This window comes from Rhincodon typus, chromosome 29 (assembly GCF_021869965.1).
Source record: "Rhincodon typus isolate 14 chromosome 29, sRhiTyp1.1, whole genome shotgun sequence".
Lineage (NCBI taxonomy): Eukaryota > Metazoa > Chordata > Chondrichthyes > Orectolobiformes > Rhincodontidae > Rhincodon > Rhincodon typus.
Window position 1 is genome coordinate 7,123,466 of NC_063360.1, and position 15,449 is coordinate 7,138,914.

General features: G+C 40.2%; 1 protein-coding gene across 12 annotated transcripts in view; it reads right to left on the reverse strand.

The window, feature by feature from the left end:
* The window catches only part of LOC109930527 (receptor-type tyrosine-protein phosphatase delta-like), a 458,059-nt gene that overhangs the window by 140,583 nt on the left and 302,027 nt on the right, over window positions 1-15,449 (reverse strand). For all 12 annotated transcript variants that reach the window (XM_048614046.1, XM_048614043.1, XM_048614048.1 and 9 more), the window contains 3 exons: window positions 13,463-13,607; window positions 3,512-3,817; window positions 291-484 (listed from right to left, as the gene is read on the reverse strand). In XM_048614046.1, coding sequence (XP_048470003.1) covers window positions 291-484; window positions 3,512-3,817; window positions 13,463-13,607 — 645 coding nt within the window. The remainder of the gene's footprint in view (window positions 1-290; window positions 485-3,511; window positions 3,818-13,462; window positions 13,608-15,449) is intronic.

Below are 15,449 nucleotides of genomic sequence, written 5' to 3' on the forward strand. Positions count from 1 at the left end.
CTTTTTCAAAGTTATTGAATCTGCTTCCATCAAATTCTAGGCAGTGCATTCCCAAACATAACAATTGGCTCACTAACCAAATGTCTCCTCTGTCTTATTTTGCTATTTATTTTTAGGTAGCACATCAGGCGATAAGGCTTCCACACACACAGTGGTGTATTTTCTTTCCTGTATTACATACATGGCCAATGTTTCAGTCAGTTATGATTGTTATTAGCAACTGCTGCCACCAACCCACAATTGTTACTGGGAGTACCGACAACTGTCGCGTTCTCATCTTGTTTCCTTACCTGTGCGTCGGCAAGCATGACGTCCTTTATCAGCGGCTGTCCCCTGGCCTCTCCATCCACCACTTCCACGTAGTGCACCTGATAGCCTCGAATCTGGCCGTGCTGTTTGTTTGGGACAGGAGAGCGCCACATTACCTTCAAAGCAGTGGAGTTTAATGCTGCAACCTCCACTTTACGAGGCGGAGCACTGGGCACTGTAAGAATAACGAGTAGGGCATCAGGAAGGAAAATAAGTGCTGACTCTGTTTAAATAAGGTAACTGTAGAGAATTTTGGAGACAGCTGCCTTTCTCATCAAAAAGCCTTTCAGACTCCAAAATGAATCAGGAATAGTGGACTACTCCTGAGGAAGACCCTTACGAATTTATCCCTTACTCCTTGCACAACAATACCAGTTCCCAATTGCACAGATAGATCTTTATAACTGATCTGCAAATAGGACAGGGCCAGGCTCAACTTGCAGATTCTGCCAATTGGGCATGAGAAAGCCAGGAGCAGCAAGAAATGGAAGCAGCTGGAATAAAGATGCCAACTTTCTCCCAAATACTAGTCATACATTGCGTCTCTCCACATGGCCTAGATCCCTGTTAAGTAAATAAAAATGTGGAATTAGTTGGAGATGGTCAGATTACTTTTTAATAAACAGCTTTAACAGTGTGGAAACAGGTATCAGAGCCTGTTTAATGACTGGGCATCATCATTTGTTTAACTGCTTTTATTCTTATTAGACTTTTTATTGTTAAGTTTTCCAATCGTGACTGAGGTTAGGCGTCAAGTCATCATCTGCTCGCTGCCACCTTGTTCAGTTGCATAAGCAATGGCAGGCTAACTGGATGCTCAAGCAATATCAAGGCCAAAGCTGACTCTCCTCATCTGACATCCAGGCAACTCCGACAATGACCGTTTACTGATCTTTGCACCTTGCCGAGCTAATGTCAACTGAGTTCAGACAGAGATCAAAACTAGGACTGTACTAGTCCCAGTTCTATGGACTGGTTCTATTCTTGGATCTCAGATTCTCTCTATTACCGAGGACTACATGTGGTCATCTGAACATTAAGCAGCAAAAACAGATCACCAGAAAACTGGTAGCCATGTAGCACTTCCCTCCTGGAGGAAGGTATGGAAGTGAGGTACAGCGAATAAAACAAAATGAGATTTCTAGACCACTGGAGGAGCAATTCATTTCTTCCATACATGCTTTGATGTATATGAATAATAATGCATGGCAAAACCCCTCCAGTTGTGAAATTCTTTGTAGTTGTGACTGAACCTTAATGGGATGTAACCTTGAGCAATCCCTGGAAAATCATTCAATCTCAATAACTGCGGAGTGAATATTTCAGATGAACCGCTTTCAAAGCAGAACTTTTTTTGCCAATGGTACTTTGGGACAAGACTTATTTGAATGTGACCTTCAAATATATCCCATTAGCAATACATCCATCGTATATAATGGGATCTTTGTCAATACTATCCCGGTCACAAGGAACTGAGTAATGCCAGTTTTAGTGATGTCATCATCAGGACCATGCTTTAAAATGGTCTTATCAAGTACAGCAATGGATCAGCCAAGTCAAGAGGGTTTTTGATTTGAAAAGAAGCCAGTTCCAGCAAAAAGGAAAAGTTTCCACAGTTACTGCAAGATGATGTAAAATTGCCTCGTTCCTTCTTCATCTATTTTAAGTGGAAATTCCTCATGCAGCAATTTGAACTGGTGGATGGCGTTTATCAGATAGAGAAACAATCTGAGGTTTGTGTTTGTTTAAATGGAACATAATCATTCAATAACAGTGTTCTAAATGTCAATGATTCTCTTGCTATTACTCTGGTTTATAATTTCCCTCTCAAGTTTTTATTTCAATCTGTTCTCTGATTATTCTCTCTTTGTAATTATATACTGTGATAATTGAGCTGGCATTATCCCAAAATGGCTTTTGTTAAGTTCCCGCTACCTGTTGGGCTGAACAACAGCTTCACTTTTGTCTCATTAAACATAGCATTGAAAGTTGTACAGTGGTTCATTTCCAATTTATTTTGTTGCTGCAAATACATGGTTTAGCAATAACTAAACTATTTCAATTTTCCTTACTTTGGCTCCCATTCTCTAAGGTCGCAAAGTCCAGAGGAAGAAATGGCCGTCAAAGTACTCCATCAAAACTATAACAATTACATTCAGAAGGAGGCAATTTGACTGACCTTGTCTGCGCCTGCTGTCTGATAGAGCAATCCGAAACTAATTTCACTGCCTCACGCTTCTCACATAGCCCCGCAATCACCAATTCAAAGGCTTACCCTACTCTTTCACTTAATGACACCCTCAACTGTAACAGGACTTTCTGCATAAAGAAATTTTCCCCAACTTATTGTCTCACTTTCTTAGTGAGTCCATGCATGATTTTTCTACTGCTGCCCTACACTAATCCTTGACTTCAATGTATGTTAATTCTCCTCGCCAGCCAGGAAAACTATTCGACAAGCAGAACTCATCAGAGGGGGCAATGCCACAAGTCTCTAATGTGATGCAGGCAAAGAAGGTATTTGAAGCATTGTAATGCGATTCCTTTAGTTACAACAAGGATTTGTGTAATACAGAGCTGTTAACATTATAAAAGATCTCAAGAAATTTCATAAAATTTGCCACTAAGCCAGAGACAGACAACAAAAGAATTGGTCAAAAAGGCTGTTCTAAAAGGCAGTTTTCAGGTATAAACACTTGCCCCGAGTCATACTACTCTTTTGGGCAGATGGGCCCAAATGCTCACCCCATTTCGGCCATTTTTCTCTTGCTATAAATGATGAGGAATGTATATATATAAAAGGCCATATGTGGAATATACACCATGAAACTACTCCAGAAAATGCATTGAAAATAGTTCTATGAGAAAAATGGGACAGAAATTTTGGAACAGGTCCCTGGCTGACCTAGGATAACTAGACAGACAGAGTGTCCTTTAATGAGAGAGCCAAGGCATTACTGGGATTAATTCACTGCGACGAAACAAAAAGATAAATGAGCAACAAGACTGATTTCCTTGAATGTGTAACCCCAAGTGGAAATGTGCCTTTTAAAAGTGCAAATTTTGTCACTTCGATTGAAATTACAGGCACCTTGCTGGATTGGTGTAGCAGTTCCACGCAAGGTACGTCCATGAGGAAGACCTCTAGGATGATCGTGATAACAAACATTTAAAGATTGATAGATCGGTCGCCTGGACTTACCATCTTCATCTGTGCGAATGAATATGGGTGCGCTCTCTGGGCCTGGTCCAACCATCGTGTGTGCGACCACTGTCACTCGGTACTCCGTCCATTTCGCCAAGCTTTCCAGTCGCATCTGCGTGGTCGTTGGTGGAATGTTGTTCACCTCGTGGGGCTGCTTGTCCTCTCCCTGCACCATTTGGTACCTGATACTGTACTTTGCCAGGTCGCCATTCTGACTCTCTGGCGGCGGTGGCCACCAACTTACCAGAATGCTGGTGGAACTGGGGCTGGTGCACTTTACGTTTTGAGGAGGGGATGATGGTTCTATTGCAGGGAGGGTATGGTAGAGGAAGGAGTTAAAAAACAACGGGAGGGAAGAGGGTAAAATACAATAATACAAAAAGAAAAATGATAAAAACGAAAGGAAAAGGTCCCCAAAAAACTGAAATGAAACAGAAAAGGAAAACAACAGAAGACTCTAAAGGAATTAAAAAAAAAACCTGGTATGATGCTTAAACAGAAGCAATTCTGGCTTAAGAAGGATTCAAGTCTTTAGAATGATCAAAGCAAACATTAAACAATTTTATTTAGCTAAGAAATTGAGATTGGAGTGCTACTGGAATGATTTCAGATTCTGGTTTTTTTGAACAAAGGTTAACGATAATTTAAATACTTCCCCCGATCGCAAATTGATAGTCACTTCCCCACAACCTCACTGTACCAGGACAGCAAGACAGTCTGGACTTTGGCCTCTCTGTTGACTAACCACTTCATTTCATCTTTTGCTAACAGAAACAATTAATCTGTTTTATTTCCCCCTCTTCGCTTCTTCCAGCCACTGAAACACTTCTACAAGTTGCTCCCAACAGTAATACAGATGAGAACTATTAGTGGGGGTGGTGGAGCCTTGCAGATTGGATTGACAGGCAGCTTGGAAGTGAACTGTTGATCTTTGGTACTGGAGTGCAGTTATTTTTTATTTCCGAATCATTGAATTGCCGTGTTAATTTGTTGAAGGCATGGAAAATATGACTATTGATTGACATCTCGTCCTGCATGGCTGATAAACAATTGTTTTACTTTCAGAGGTGACAGAGGGGTTGCTTCTTTTTGGCAAACACAGGGAGATTACTATTTGAACACTGTGCAGGCAATATTGACATTGGGGGATCCAACAGGGGGGACTTCCCTTGGTCTACATCCAGATGTTTTGGTTAGTTTGACTTCAGTGAGTAGTGGAAGATTAGTTCAGCATGGGCAAACTCTACATAAGGAGCTTGTTTATAATGGAAAAGTGTGTGGATTTTTTTTTTTAATGAGTATGTACTTCAATCCATCCAATTCACACTTGTTCCATTTAAACCATCCAGTGCAGGTGTGCAGATACAAGTTTGTGCCCAACTCTAACATCTGTCTACTGTTGCAAAAAAGGACTCATATCTCTCAATTATGGTTTGAAGCTGTTGCCACTTGCCAATCCTTTGTCCTGTAGCCATTAGAGTTCAGTTATTGGGGGGAAATTGAGCAATTAATAGTTGAGAGTGCGTTAAAGGCATCTCAGAGTGGAAAATGATGTATGGAGAAATGTTAATTTCCACACTTTCGATATTTTTCCATTTGAAATATTTTGTTTATGCCTGATTTTGTATATATTAAAAGTATTCCAGTTGTATTGAAGCACCTGTGCGGAACATGCTTTGTGCAGACAAGTTGAATTTTAATATGTTTTCTGTAATTTTCAAGTGGAAATGTTCTGTAAGATACATAAAACAAATTTAATGTATAGCGTTTTGTAACAAAAGTAAACAGATGGGGAAGAAGGATCCAACAGTAGTTCTGCTGAAACTAAATTAGTGCCACAGATCCCTTTCATCTGTTTGAAGTGTGCCAGCATAGTCCCTAGTTAAGTGGGTTTCTTTTCCTGGAAGCAGGAGGATCACAGCCAAGCAGGCTGTCAAAAGAGACCAAGAGATACAAGCTGGTAAAGGAGCCAGCAACTGGGTGAAAGCAACTGGGACACAAGACACTCCTACTTGTGCAATGAATACCAATGGTACATGACTTACTAAATAACCATCGCATTGAGCTCTGAATCAATGATTTAATTGGTGCCAGTTTATGTATGCTATAAGTTTAGGTATACAGCATTACCCTATGCCAAGGACCAGTAACTTACTGAAAAATAAATTACAGAGTAATTTAGGGACACACAATTGAAATAGATCCCCAACCATTTGATTCAGGAGTTTGAGCAAATCTGTCAAAAATAATTTAGGATTTTGACTTTCTTTTCTTGGAGATTTTTAAGTACGAGATATTTATAATGGCAAAGGCCTCGGACAAGGTAATAAAAAAGTAGAACTTCAAAGCACTGTTTGTCTATGAATGATTTTCTGTCTTATAGCCCCAAGGGACTGCAATACTTCAATCTAACCCATCCTCCAGCATGGTGCAATCACTATTTTTCAATGAGGTTGATCAGACTAAGAGTGAGAAAGAACTTAGCACTTTTCCTCGGGGTGGGGGGGAGCAACCCAATTAACCTCTCGCTTTGCTGCAATTTCATCTTTCTGTTGGTCGATGGCACCACTACCACCCTTCACAGACACCGCTGTGTTTCACAGGGACATCTCAGCTTCCTCATAAGCTCCGTTCTTACTGCCTGTTCCTCCTCCTATTTACATCTTTTTGCCTCAATTATTTCTTCTATTAAATGCACTAGTGGTTAATTGATCTTATTTACACCACCCAATGCTTAACACTGGGAGTTTTGGGGCATACACTGCTTACCCAGGTTAAAAAAAAATAAAACTAGGCAGTGATCTTCTTTCCCTGCGAACTTTGTCTTGTTATCAACATTAATTACCAAGTTCCGGCTATCAACTGAATGTCAGGAGATGAATCAAAGATGGTTTATTGTGTAAATGTTCAATTGGAACCCGTGTTCGTTTCTGTAGCAACAATAAGCTCACTGAGTTGTTTCACATCATTTGCTGCACCGACTAATTTGGAAGAAAAAGGAAGTATGTACTCAGCTGGTTCAGGCTGAAAGTAGTATAGACATCAAAAGGGCAAGTGTAGTGATAGAGAAGCCCATAGTTAGACATACCATGTCTAATCCTTGAGGTTGTGGAGGGAAAAGACTGCATTGAAAATCAAATTAATTCTAGAACAATCCAAGAATACCTCTTGTAATCCGGGTGGTTTGCCTTTATATTTTGAAACCAGTGCACGGGTGCTTTGAAAAACAATTTGTAGTGGCCAATCTTTGGACAGAAAATGACACTGAGACACTTTACGAGGAGGAGGATATATAAAAGGGGGAAGCTGGATGGTGTAGTCACTCCAAGGACAAAACAAAAACAAAACAAGAAAAATAAACTCCACGAAATACTCCAGGACCTCCTGGAACCATGCATAGAAAAATAAAATAACTTAACACATAGAGAAATTAAAGTCCACCTGAAATTAATGGTACGTACCTGACGTTCCTTCAAGCTCATACACTAAAGACTTTCTCTGCATGCTCTCAATGCCTTTTTAACCTACCCTTTCTCTCCCAGTATATAACTGGCCAAATCTTAGTAAAGCAGACAAAGCGTTCTAGACCCCAGGGATCAGCAGCTTCCACAAAACCCACATGGAATATTCCAGAATGCATTCCTTTTGAAATGGACAGGCAAAGCGCTTCATCTTGAACTTATCAAAATTCAATTGGGTTTGCCTGAAAATTAAATTTGTTTTGTTCAAAGTCATGGATTTTGAAATTTTGCCCAGCTGTGCTGAGACATTTTCTCAACCATTGCTGTCTACTTTGTGAATTTCTGATGAATAACTGAAAGATCAGCATTGGCTAACACCTTGGAGCTGCCAAATAACAGCCTGCTCATGGAAGTGACTCAGAAATGTTAAAGTGGGGATAGTCGTGGATTTGTAAAAACATAACCAATATGGAGAAGGGGCATTTAAAATTAACAGAATTTTAATTTGTTAAATGACAGTAGTGAAGAAGACATTTGGTATACTTGTCTTTACTGGTCAGTTCATTGAGTATAGGAGTTGGGAGGTCATGTTGCAGTTGTACAGGACATTGGTTAGGCCACTTTTGGGATACCGCGTTCAATTTTGGTCTCCCTGCTGTAGGAAAGATGTTCTTAAACTTGAAAGGGTGCAGAAAAGAATGTTGCTGCAATTGGAGGATTGGAGCTAGAGGGAGGGGCTGAATAGGCTGGGGCTATGTTCCCTGGAGCATCAGAGGCTGAGGTTTGTCCTTACGAGGCATATAAATTCATGAGGGGCATGGATAGGGTGAACTGCCAAGGTCTTTTGCCTAGGGTAGGGGAGTCCAAAACTGGAGGGCATAGGTTTGAGGTGAGAGGCAAAAGATATAAAAGGGACCTAAGGGACAACTTTTTCGCACAGAGGGTGGTGCGTGTATGGAATGAGCTGCCAGAGGAAGTGGTGGAGGCTGGTACAATTACAACATTTAAGAGGCATCTGGATGGGTATATAAATAGGAAGGGTTTAGAGGGATATGGGCCAAATTCTGGGAAATGGGACTAGATTAATATAGGATATTTGGTCTGCATGTACAAGTTGGACTGAAGGGTCTGTTTCCATGCTGTACATTTCTATGACTCTTTGACTCGATTTGCCGAGTACCTCAAGAGGAATACCAAGTTGGATATGATCTCCAATCAAATGAATGAGTATCTCAGTATTTTACAGCACAGCCAACATTTCTAGTTAAATACGCCTGTGTAAGAATCGAGGTGTGTCCTGATGATGCAACATTCTTTCATCTATTGTGAATGTCAATCATTATGGCAATACATTATGGTCACAGGAAGATGGCAAAGCAATTGTGGATCTTCCCCACTGTAGTCTAAGAGTATCAATATATTTGATCTGATGGATATGATGTGATATCACTAGTTAGGCAATGCAAGGAGTAGCTGATGGGATAGAATTCGTCAATATAAAGTACTTGATAAGTTCAGCAGTTTAGACAGGATTTTCACTTCACTCTGGTGGAACAGGCCATGTGGGAGCAGAATGCTAACCCCTGTGATTTAATCATTCATCCATCAGCATCAGGAGAATCTCAACAGGGTTTGGTCTTACTGATTTTAACCATCTCTGAGTGAGAAAATAGTCTGAAAAGACAGACTAGCACACAGTAGAGGATGCCTGTTTCCATTAACCCTACAATTGCAATTCAGATTATTGAGTAAAGTAGCCAATTTGGAGCAACCTCACTCTATTTTACATAAATGAAACTGTGCCTGCAACAGTTCCCTACTTGCATGATATTTTGATCATTGACATCCAATCATTTCACCTCTTGGAACAAATCTACAGGTGACAATCAGATGGGCAGTCTTGGCTACATAAACTCGTATTTCTTTGAAGTGGTTAACAATGGAGAAATAGGAAATTTGGAACAGAAAACCTTGGTTATCTGAACAATGTACATTGCCTCACATTTTCTGGGAAGTGACAGATTGGACTGAGGAAGGAGGAGGAATAGGGATAAGGAGTGGGACTGATGCTTACCATGGAAAGTTAACAACCAAATTTCTCCCTCTTCTAGCTTAAAACATGGAAAGTATGAATATGCCTGGTTTTTTTGATTTGGAAAAATTCCCCATTCATTAAGTATATTTAGGTAATCTTAGCGAAATGTGAGTATTTGGATAGGAACTGCCCAAGAGGCAGCCTATTTTATAGGATGTCACCTGAAAATCTGTTTCACATATGATGGTTATCAAAGGACAACTTTGACAGGCATTCACCACATTCTGGCTGGTCTGCCTCCTTCTGGACTCACCTGGTACTATTGATTAAGGGTGTGTGAAAGTCCAAAACCTTCTTGTGACCTCTGCTGAAACTAGCTGAACCCAGGTGATAAAAGTAAAGTCCTTTCAGTACACAGACTTAACCGTCAAAGTCCAATTTCTATACAACTGACCGAGGACAGGTTGGCACATTTTTGGATTTCAGTACTGAAACGGTTACAGTTGGAAATATTCTTTTCAGTTTAATGGATTCCTTAAACCAGCTCAACGTTTCATGAGAGCTTCTTACCGCAACAATTCTTATTTTGGGTTGACCACCCCTGTTCAAGGTGACCATTCTTCACCGATCATTGCATACACGTATACAATTGTGTATGTTTGTTCTTTCCTTCATCACGCATATGAGTGTTTATACATGTGCATGTCTATGAGTGACTATATCTCTGTGTGTTCAGGTTTACACACTTCCTCAGTTATTTTAAGCAACTTGTTTGACAGACCTCTGGGGAAATTTTGGTCCAGAGGTAGGGACACTACCACTGCGCCACAACAGCCTTCCACACTTTCTCACAGAATCAGCGCCAAGTGCATCTAATAATAGTCTGGGTGATGAAGAGTTTTAAACATCCACCCAATCAGTTGGGACCATATTGCAGGGAGTGGACGAACTCTGCTTAATCAGAGTGAGGTAACATTCTGAATGTTCGTATAGTCAAAGTGTACACTCCTCCCTTCTGATAAAATACAAATTCCTCTTACGAGTGGATCAATGAGGTTTCACACAAGCCGACTCCCCATCTGAAAAGTCTCAGAATTAAGAGAAAAGTATTCTTTGTGTAACATGCTAACACTTCCTGGTTCATGACAGGACAATCAGATTTGTTTCAATGTAAAAATTAAAAAAAAAGACAAATCAAAAAAAAGGACAAAGGTCACTAGGAGTTATCAGACAGCAGTGAGGAGCAGGAATACCAATTAATTTCTCCTCTTTCTTGTCCCAGAGAATTGAAGTATCCCTAAGCTAGTTAACCAAAAAAAATTGAATCTAGGACCATCAAGGACTGTACAATTCAATTCATACCCTGAGACAATATACATTCATGTTAGGCCTACATAAAATTTCTGGAAATGCACAAGAATATTTTGCCTCATGCTGCTACCATCCTGTAACATGGCTCCACAAGGAGGCATCTAGAGCAGTAAGTTTACCTTTTGGTCAATTTTGCACCGGCCTTCATTACATTTACAAGAAACCCATGTTAAAGTAATATTCAACCTAAGAAACTTAGGTGCTGGAATTAATTTGAAAAAGACAGGGATGGGGTAGATATGTTTCAACAGTCAGCCCTTGTGGCAATTACATCTGCTGCAAAGTGATACATCAAATAAAAAAATGGAATGCAAAGTCGAGTGTGTGTTTGTGTTGATACACAGCCTTGTAGTTTTTTTTGGTGAATATCTCTCTGTTGGATGTGGAAAGCTTTTAGAAATATGAAAATCACACAACAGTATGTGGCCATCTGCTTTTCTTTATGTATCTCAGTTTGCTTAAAAGGGTAAGTCAGGAGGTGAAAAGTTTGACACTTGGTTTCAACCTGTTTGTAACAAGAAACACACTTCCTCACTCTGTGGCGGGGATGTTCTTGGAGTTGAGTGTAGTCACGACTCCAACATCTGGATTGCCACTTAATTGAAAGTTCCAAGTTTGAAATTCTGAAACAGTTCGAATGATTTTCTGGCCATTCAAACAAGCCTGATCGCTCCTGCTCCAAGTACTGTTGGTGCACTTACCTGTCATGATAAAGTCTGAACTCCAAACTGATCCGCACCAGTAGAATTTGGGAAAAAAAATTGTAGAAATCTTAAGTATTAAATGTTGACTTTTATTCTTGAACTAGTTTAGGGTTCAACATGGGGTGAAATAATTGTGATGACGAGGTAAAGGGTGATGGATAATATGTGACCTGGAATTGGTACGTAGCAGCAGGATGTGTACATTAACCATGTTTATTGGACTTTGTCAAGGTTATGATCAAACAATCACACAATACACTTCATTTACAGTGGAATCCATTAAACTAAAAATGAATATTGGTTAAATTTCAATTAATTGTCTTGTTCTACTTTAGTTCAATACAGTCCAGTCCTCTACAAAACGTGTTGGTGATCCTCCAACTAGCAGATGCCTTAAGAACCCTATTAAGAAACAGTTAGTGATATAATGCAAGCCACACTGGTTAAAACCTCACTTGGCGACTCTGTACAGGAGAATCCCAACCAAGGATGCTAGTCCATTCCCCCCTCCTCCCAACCCAGCTAAAGGCTCATCACATATCTCACTCACTCAAACATCACCTCATCCTTCTCGTCGGGACATCTGCCCAATCTGCCTCCCAACCACAGCCCAGAAAGCCTCTTGTTGCAACCCAGTTTTGTGCATTTCTCTTACATCTCCCTATCTCTCAAAACGGAAGTGCTCATTTCTTCCTAGGTCCAAAAGAATATTCCATTTACCTCCCTCCCTACTAGAACAACCTGGAGAAATGTTCACATCTTCCTTTCCTCCCGTACAAACATTCATTTTCTTTTTCCTTAACCCAGGTGAGATACCTCTCATGTCTTGGTCATCCCAGGGCAGCTCTGAGTTGCTCCTGTACATTTCTCCTGTATGGAGGAACCAATCTTAAAGTGTTTCTGAATCATTCTTACCCCAACTACATGAAGGGCCACTTTTGCATTTCACTCCAACCCAACCAAAGCCAAGTGGAACCTAAACAGCACAACTTTTCAAACATTCACCCAACCCTCCTCACAGCACCCAACACATGGACTAGTATCAAGGGGATATTCTCCATTACCAGTTAGGCTCAGCTCACATTCCAGTCCCATCCCTTTGCACCGCATGAAATTATCTCCAATGTCTTATATGATGCGTAGTCAAGTCCCCTAAGAAATCTCTAAGAAGAAATGATCCATAACTGATCTTCTTAATAAACAATTATTATTCTGCTTGATCCAAAACCCAATTGGAAGTTGCTGAGCTACTAACACCAGCCAACACGTACCAAAAATGGGTTTCCTTAAACTGACACAGAACAGAGGCTGCTGGGACTGCATGCTGTAGTAAAGGAAAACATTCTTTTGGGGCATTTTTAGGAATTAAGTTTACTGTTGAAACTTAACTTGAATTTTCTTCCACATAAATATGAATAGGTTAAACTGATATGTCGTTGAAAAAAAGAGTGTTTCACTATTGACGCCATGAAACATTAAGAAACCACTAGTATTTACTTCACCATTCATTGACAAATAATCTAAGTGACACACAGTTCATTGCTAAAGGGTGTTCGGGAAAATATCCTTGTTCAGGCAGAGAGAGACCTTGTTTACACAGTCAATAGTTCTGTGCTTTTGGAGAGTCAACCCTGCTCAGGGACACAGGATAAACAACTGAGATCTGCAGTTCATTAGCCCTGCTGATATTGGACGTTGGATGAAGTCCCAGAGGGAAATGCATCCAGGTTCTGACGGTCAAACAATTTTTGGAAAGCACCAGTTTTACCCACTCTGGATCTCCATTTTGCCTCAAATGATTTAATTCTACACAGAATAAAACATTTGGAAAAAGTAGAATTGGTGGGAATGGATTTTTCTACCTATAAAGGTAAGACATTTCAGTTGGCAATATTCAACTTTGATCAAATTTAATGTGAAAATTCCCTCTGCACCATACTTACAGCAAACTTGGCATTGGCATTCCAGTTCCAAAACTTCCAAAGTATTTGGCTGAGCTTAGCAGAGCAGTGCCAAGGAATGAGCAGGTTTGTTACATCGACCTGTGCCCACTGTAATTTGGTTTGATTGTCTATACTGATTTTTGTTAATGTATTCTCAGTTGTAACCCATTTGAAATAAGGAGACATTGGCCCAAACTGTCTGAGTAAATTTTTAAAAATCTACAAATTTAAAAATTTTTAATTCAAATTTTAAATTTTAATTGAAATTATTTTTAAAGATCATAAGTTCACTCAGTTTTTAAAGAATAATTTGAATGGGTGTGAACAGTTGCCATGGCAATTTTTCATACAGATGCAAGGCTTGTAGTTTACGCAGTATCCCAGCATCCTTTGCTCTGATAGTATTTGAAAGATGAACATGGAATGAAACCTACTGGCCTGGAGGGTCCGTGCAGAGATCTGGGAGGTGAAGACGCCAAGGCCATGTTCAGAGCGTGCAGCCAAACGGAAATAGTACAGAGTGTTCGGACGTAGCCCGGTCACACTGTATGTAATGCTCGGCTGAAAAGTTATCACTTCCTGTGGAAAAGAAACATCCATATGCATTTGACATTACATCGAGACTTGTTGACACAACATCTTAAGTTTAGATATTACTCAATACCCTGCTATATTATAGAGATGTACATCATGGAAACAGATGCTTCAGTCCAACTCATCCATGCTGACCAGATATTCTAAATTAATCTAGTCCCTTTGCCAGCATTTGGCCCATATGGCTGTAAACCCTTTCTATTCATATACCCATCCAGATGCCTTTAAATGCTGTAACTGTACCAGCCTTCACCACCTCCTCTGGCAGCTCAATTCATGCATGCACCACCCTCTGTGTGAAAACGTTGCCTCTTAGGTCCCTTTTATGTCTTTCCCCTCTTACCTTCAACCCATGCCCTAACCTGGGGAAAAGACCTTGACTGTTCACCCTATCAATGCCCCTCATGATTTTATAAACTGCTGTAAAGTCATCCCTCAGCCTTTGATGTTCCAGGGAAAATAGTCCCAGCCTATTCAGCCTCTCCCTATAATTCAAAACCTCTAACCCTGGCAACATTCTTATAAATCTTTGCCTGAACCCTCTCACAGTAGCATTACACTAAATAATGCACAATTATTCAGCTGCTAAAATGTACTGTGTACCTCTTGAAAGTTGGGTCAAATGCTGATCAAATTAGCATCTTTATTTTTATAATCAATGTATATGATTGTTTAGAACTATTGTCAGATATTCTCAGTCTTTAGTCACTGAGATATTCTTAGTTGCTGTAGGAGATTTTCTGTACACTACAAATAAGTAGCTTTCACACAATTATCAAATTTAAATTAACTGTTGTAGTGGACAAAATATACATTAGAATCATAGAATCCCTACAGTGTTGAAGCAGGCCATTTGGCATGTTGAGTACATACTGACCCTCCAAAGACTATCCCACCCAGATCCAACAGCGCCACACCCTATCCCTGCATTTCCCATGGCTAATCCACCCAGCCAGCACATCCCTGGACACAATGGGCAATATAGCATGGCTAATCCACTTAGCCTGCACATCTTTGAATTCTGGGAGGAAACTGGAGCACCCGGAGGGAACCGACGCAGACATGGGGAGAACGTGCAAACTCCACACAGACAGTCGCCTGAGGGTGGAATCGAACCCAGGTCCCTGGCGCTGTGAGGCAGAAGTCCTAACCACTGAGACACTGCTACCTCAGTAATGTCACATTGGCAGATTTCCTATGGAAATGCTTATGATAAATTAGATACCCTGGAAGAACAATGCTGTTTTATGGTAAAAGGTTGCTGCAAAAATGAAGCTGAGTTATCTTGAGACTCTTAAGTGAGCACAGATTTTAACTCTGTGAGGGATGTTTGCAGATTTGAAGGTATTTGTGAATTTCAGCTTCCACATTGGAACACAGGACAAAATACCTAGTTTTCTTTGTCCTTGGGTCTGGTTGCAATAGTCTAAGTCAGGTCACAGTCATTTTGACTCTTCTTTCAATGAGGCATTTCCTGTTGCTAGTGAGGAGTTTTTCTACATATTGTAAATAGGTGGCAAGACACAGGCCTGTACAATTACCAAATGGTTTTGTGAGATGGCACTGGGGAGATGTTTCCAATTATGTGAAGACCATGTACTTGTGTATCTAATAAATTCATAGAAAATAGGGTCAGTAAGAAGCTATACCATCCCAAGAGCTTGTTCCACCACTTAGCAAAATCATTGCTAATCCTCAACTCAACTCCTCCTTTCCTCATATGCTCGTATTCCTCAAATCCATAATAGTCCAAAAATCTATTGGCTGCAGTCTTAGATATACTCACTGACTGAATATCCTGAGGCAGAGAATTCCAAAGATTTATAA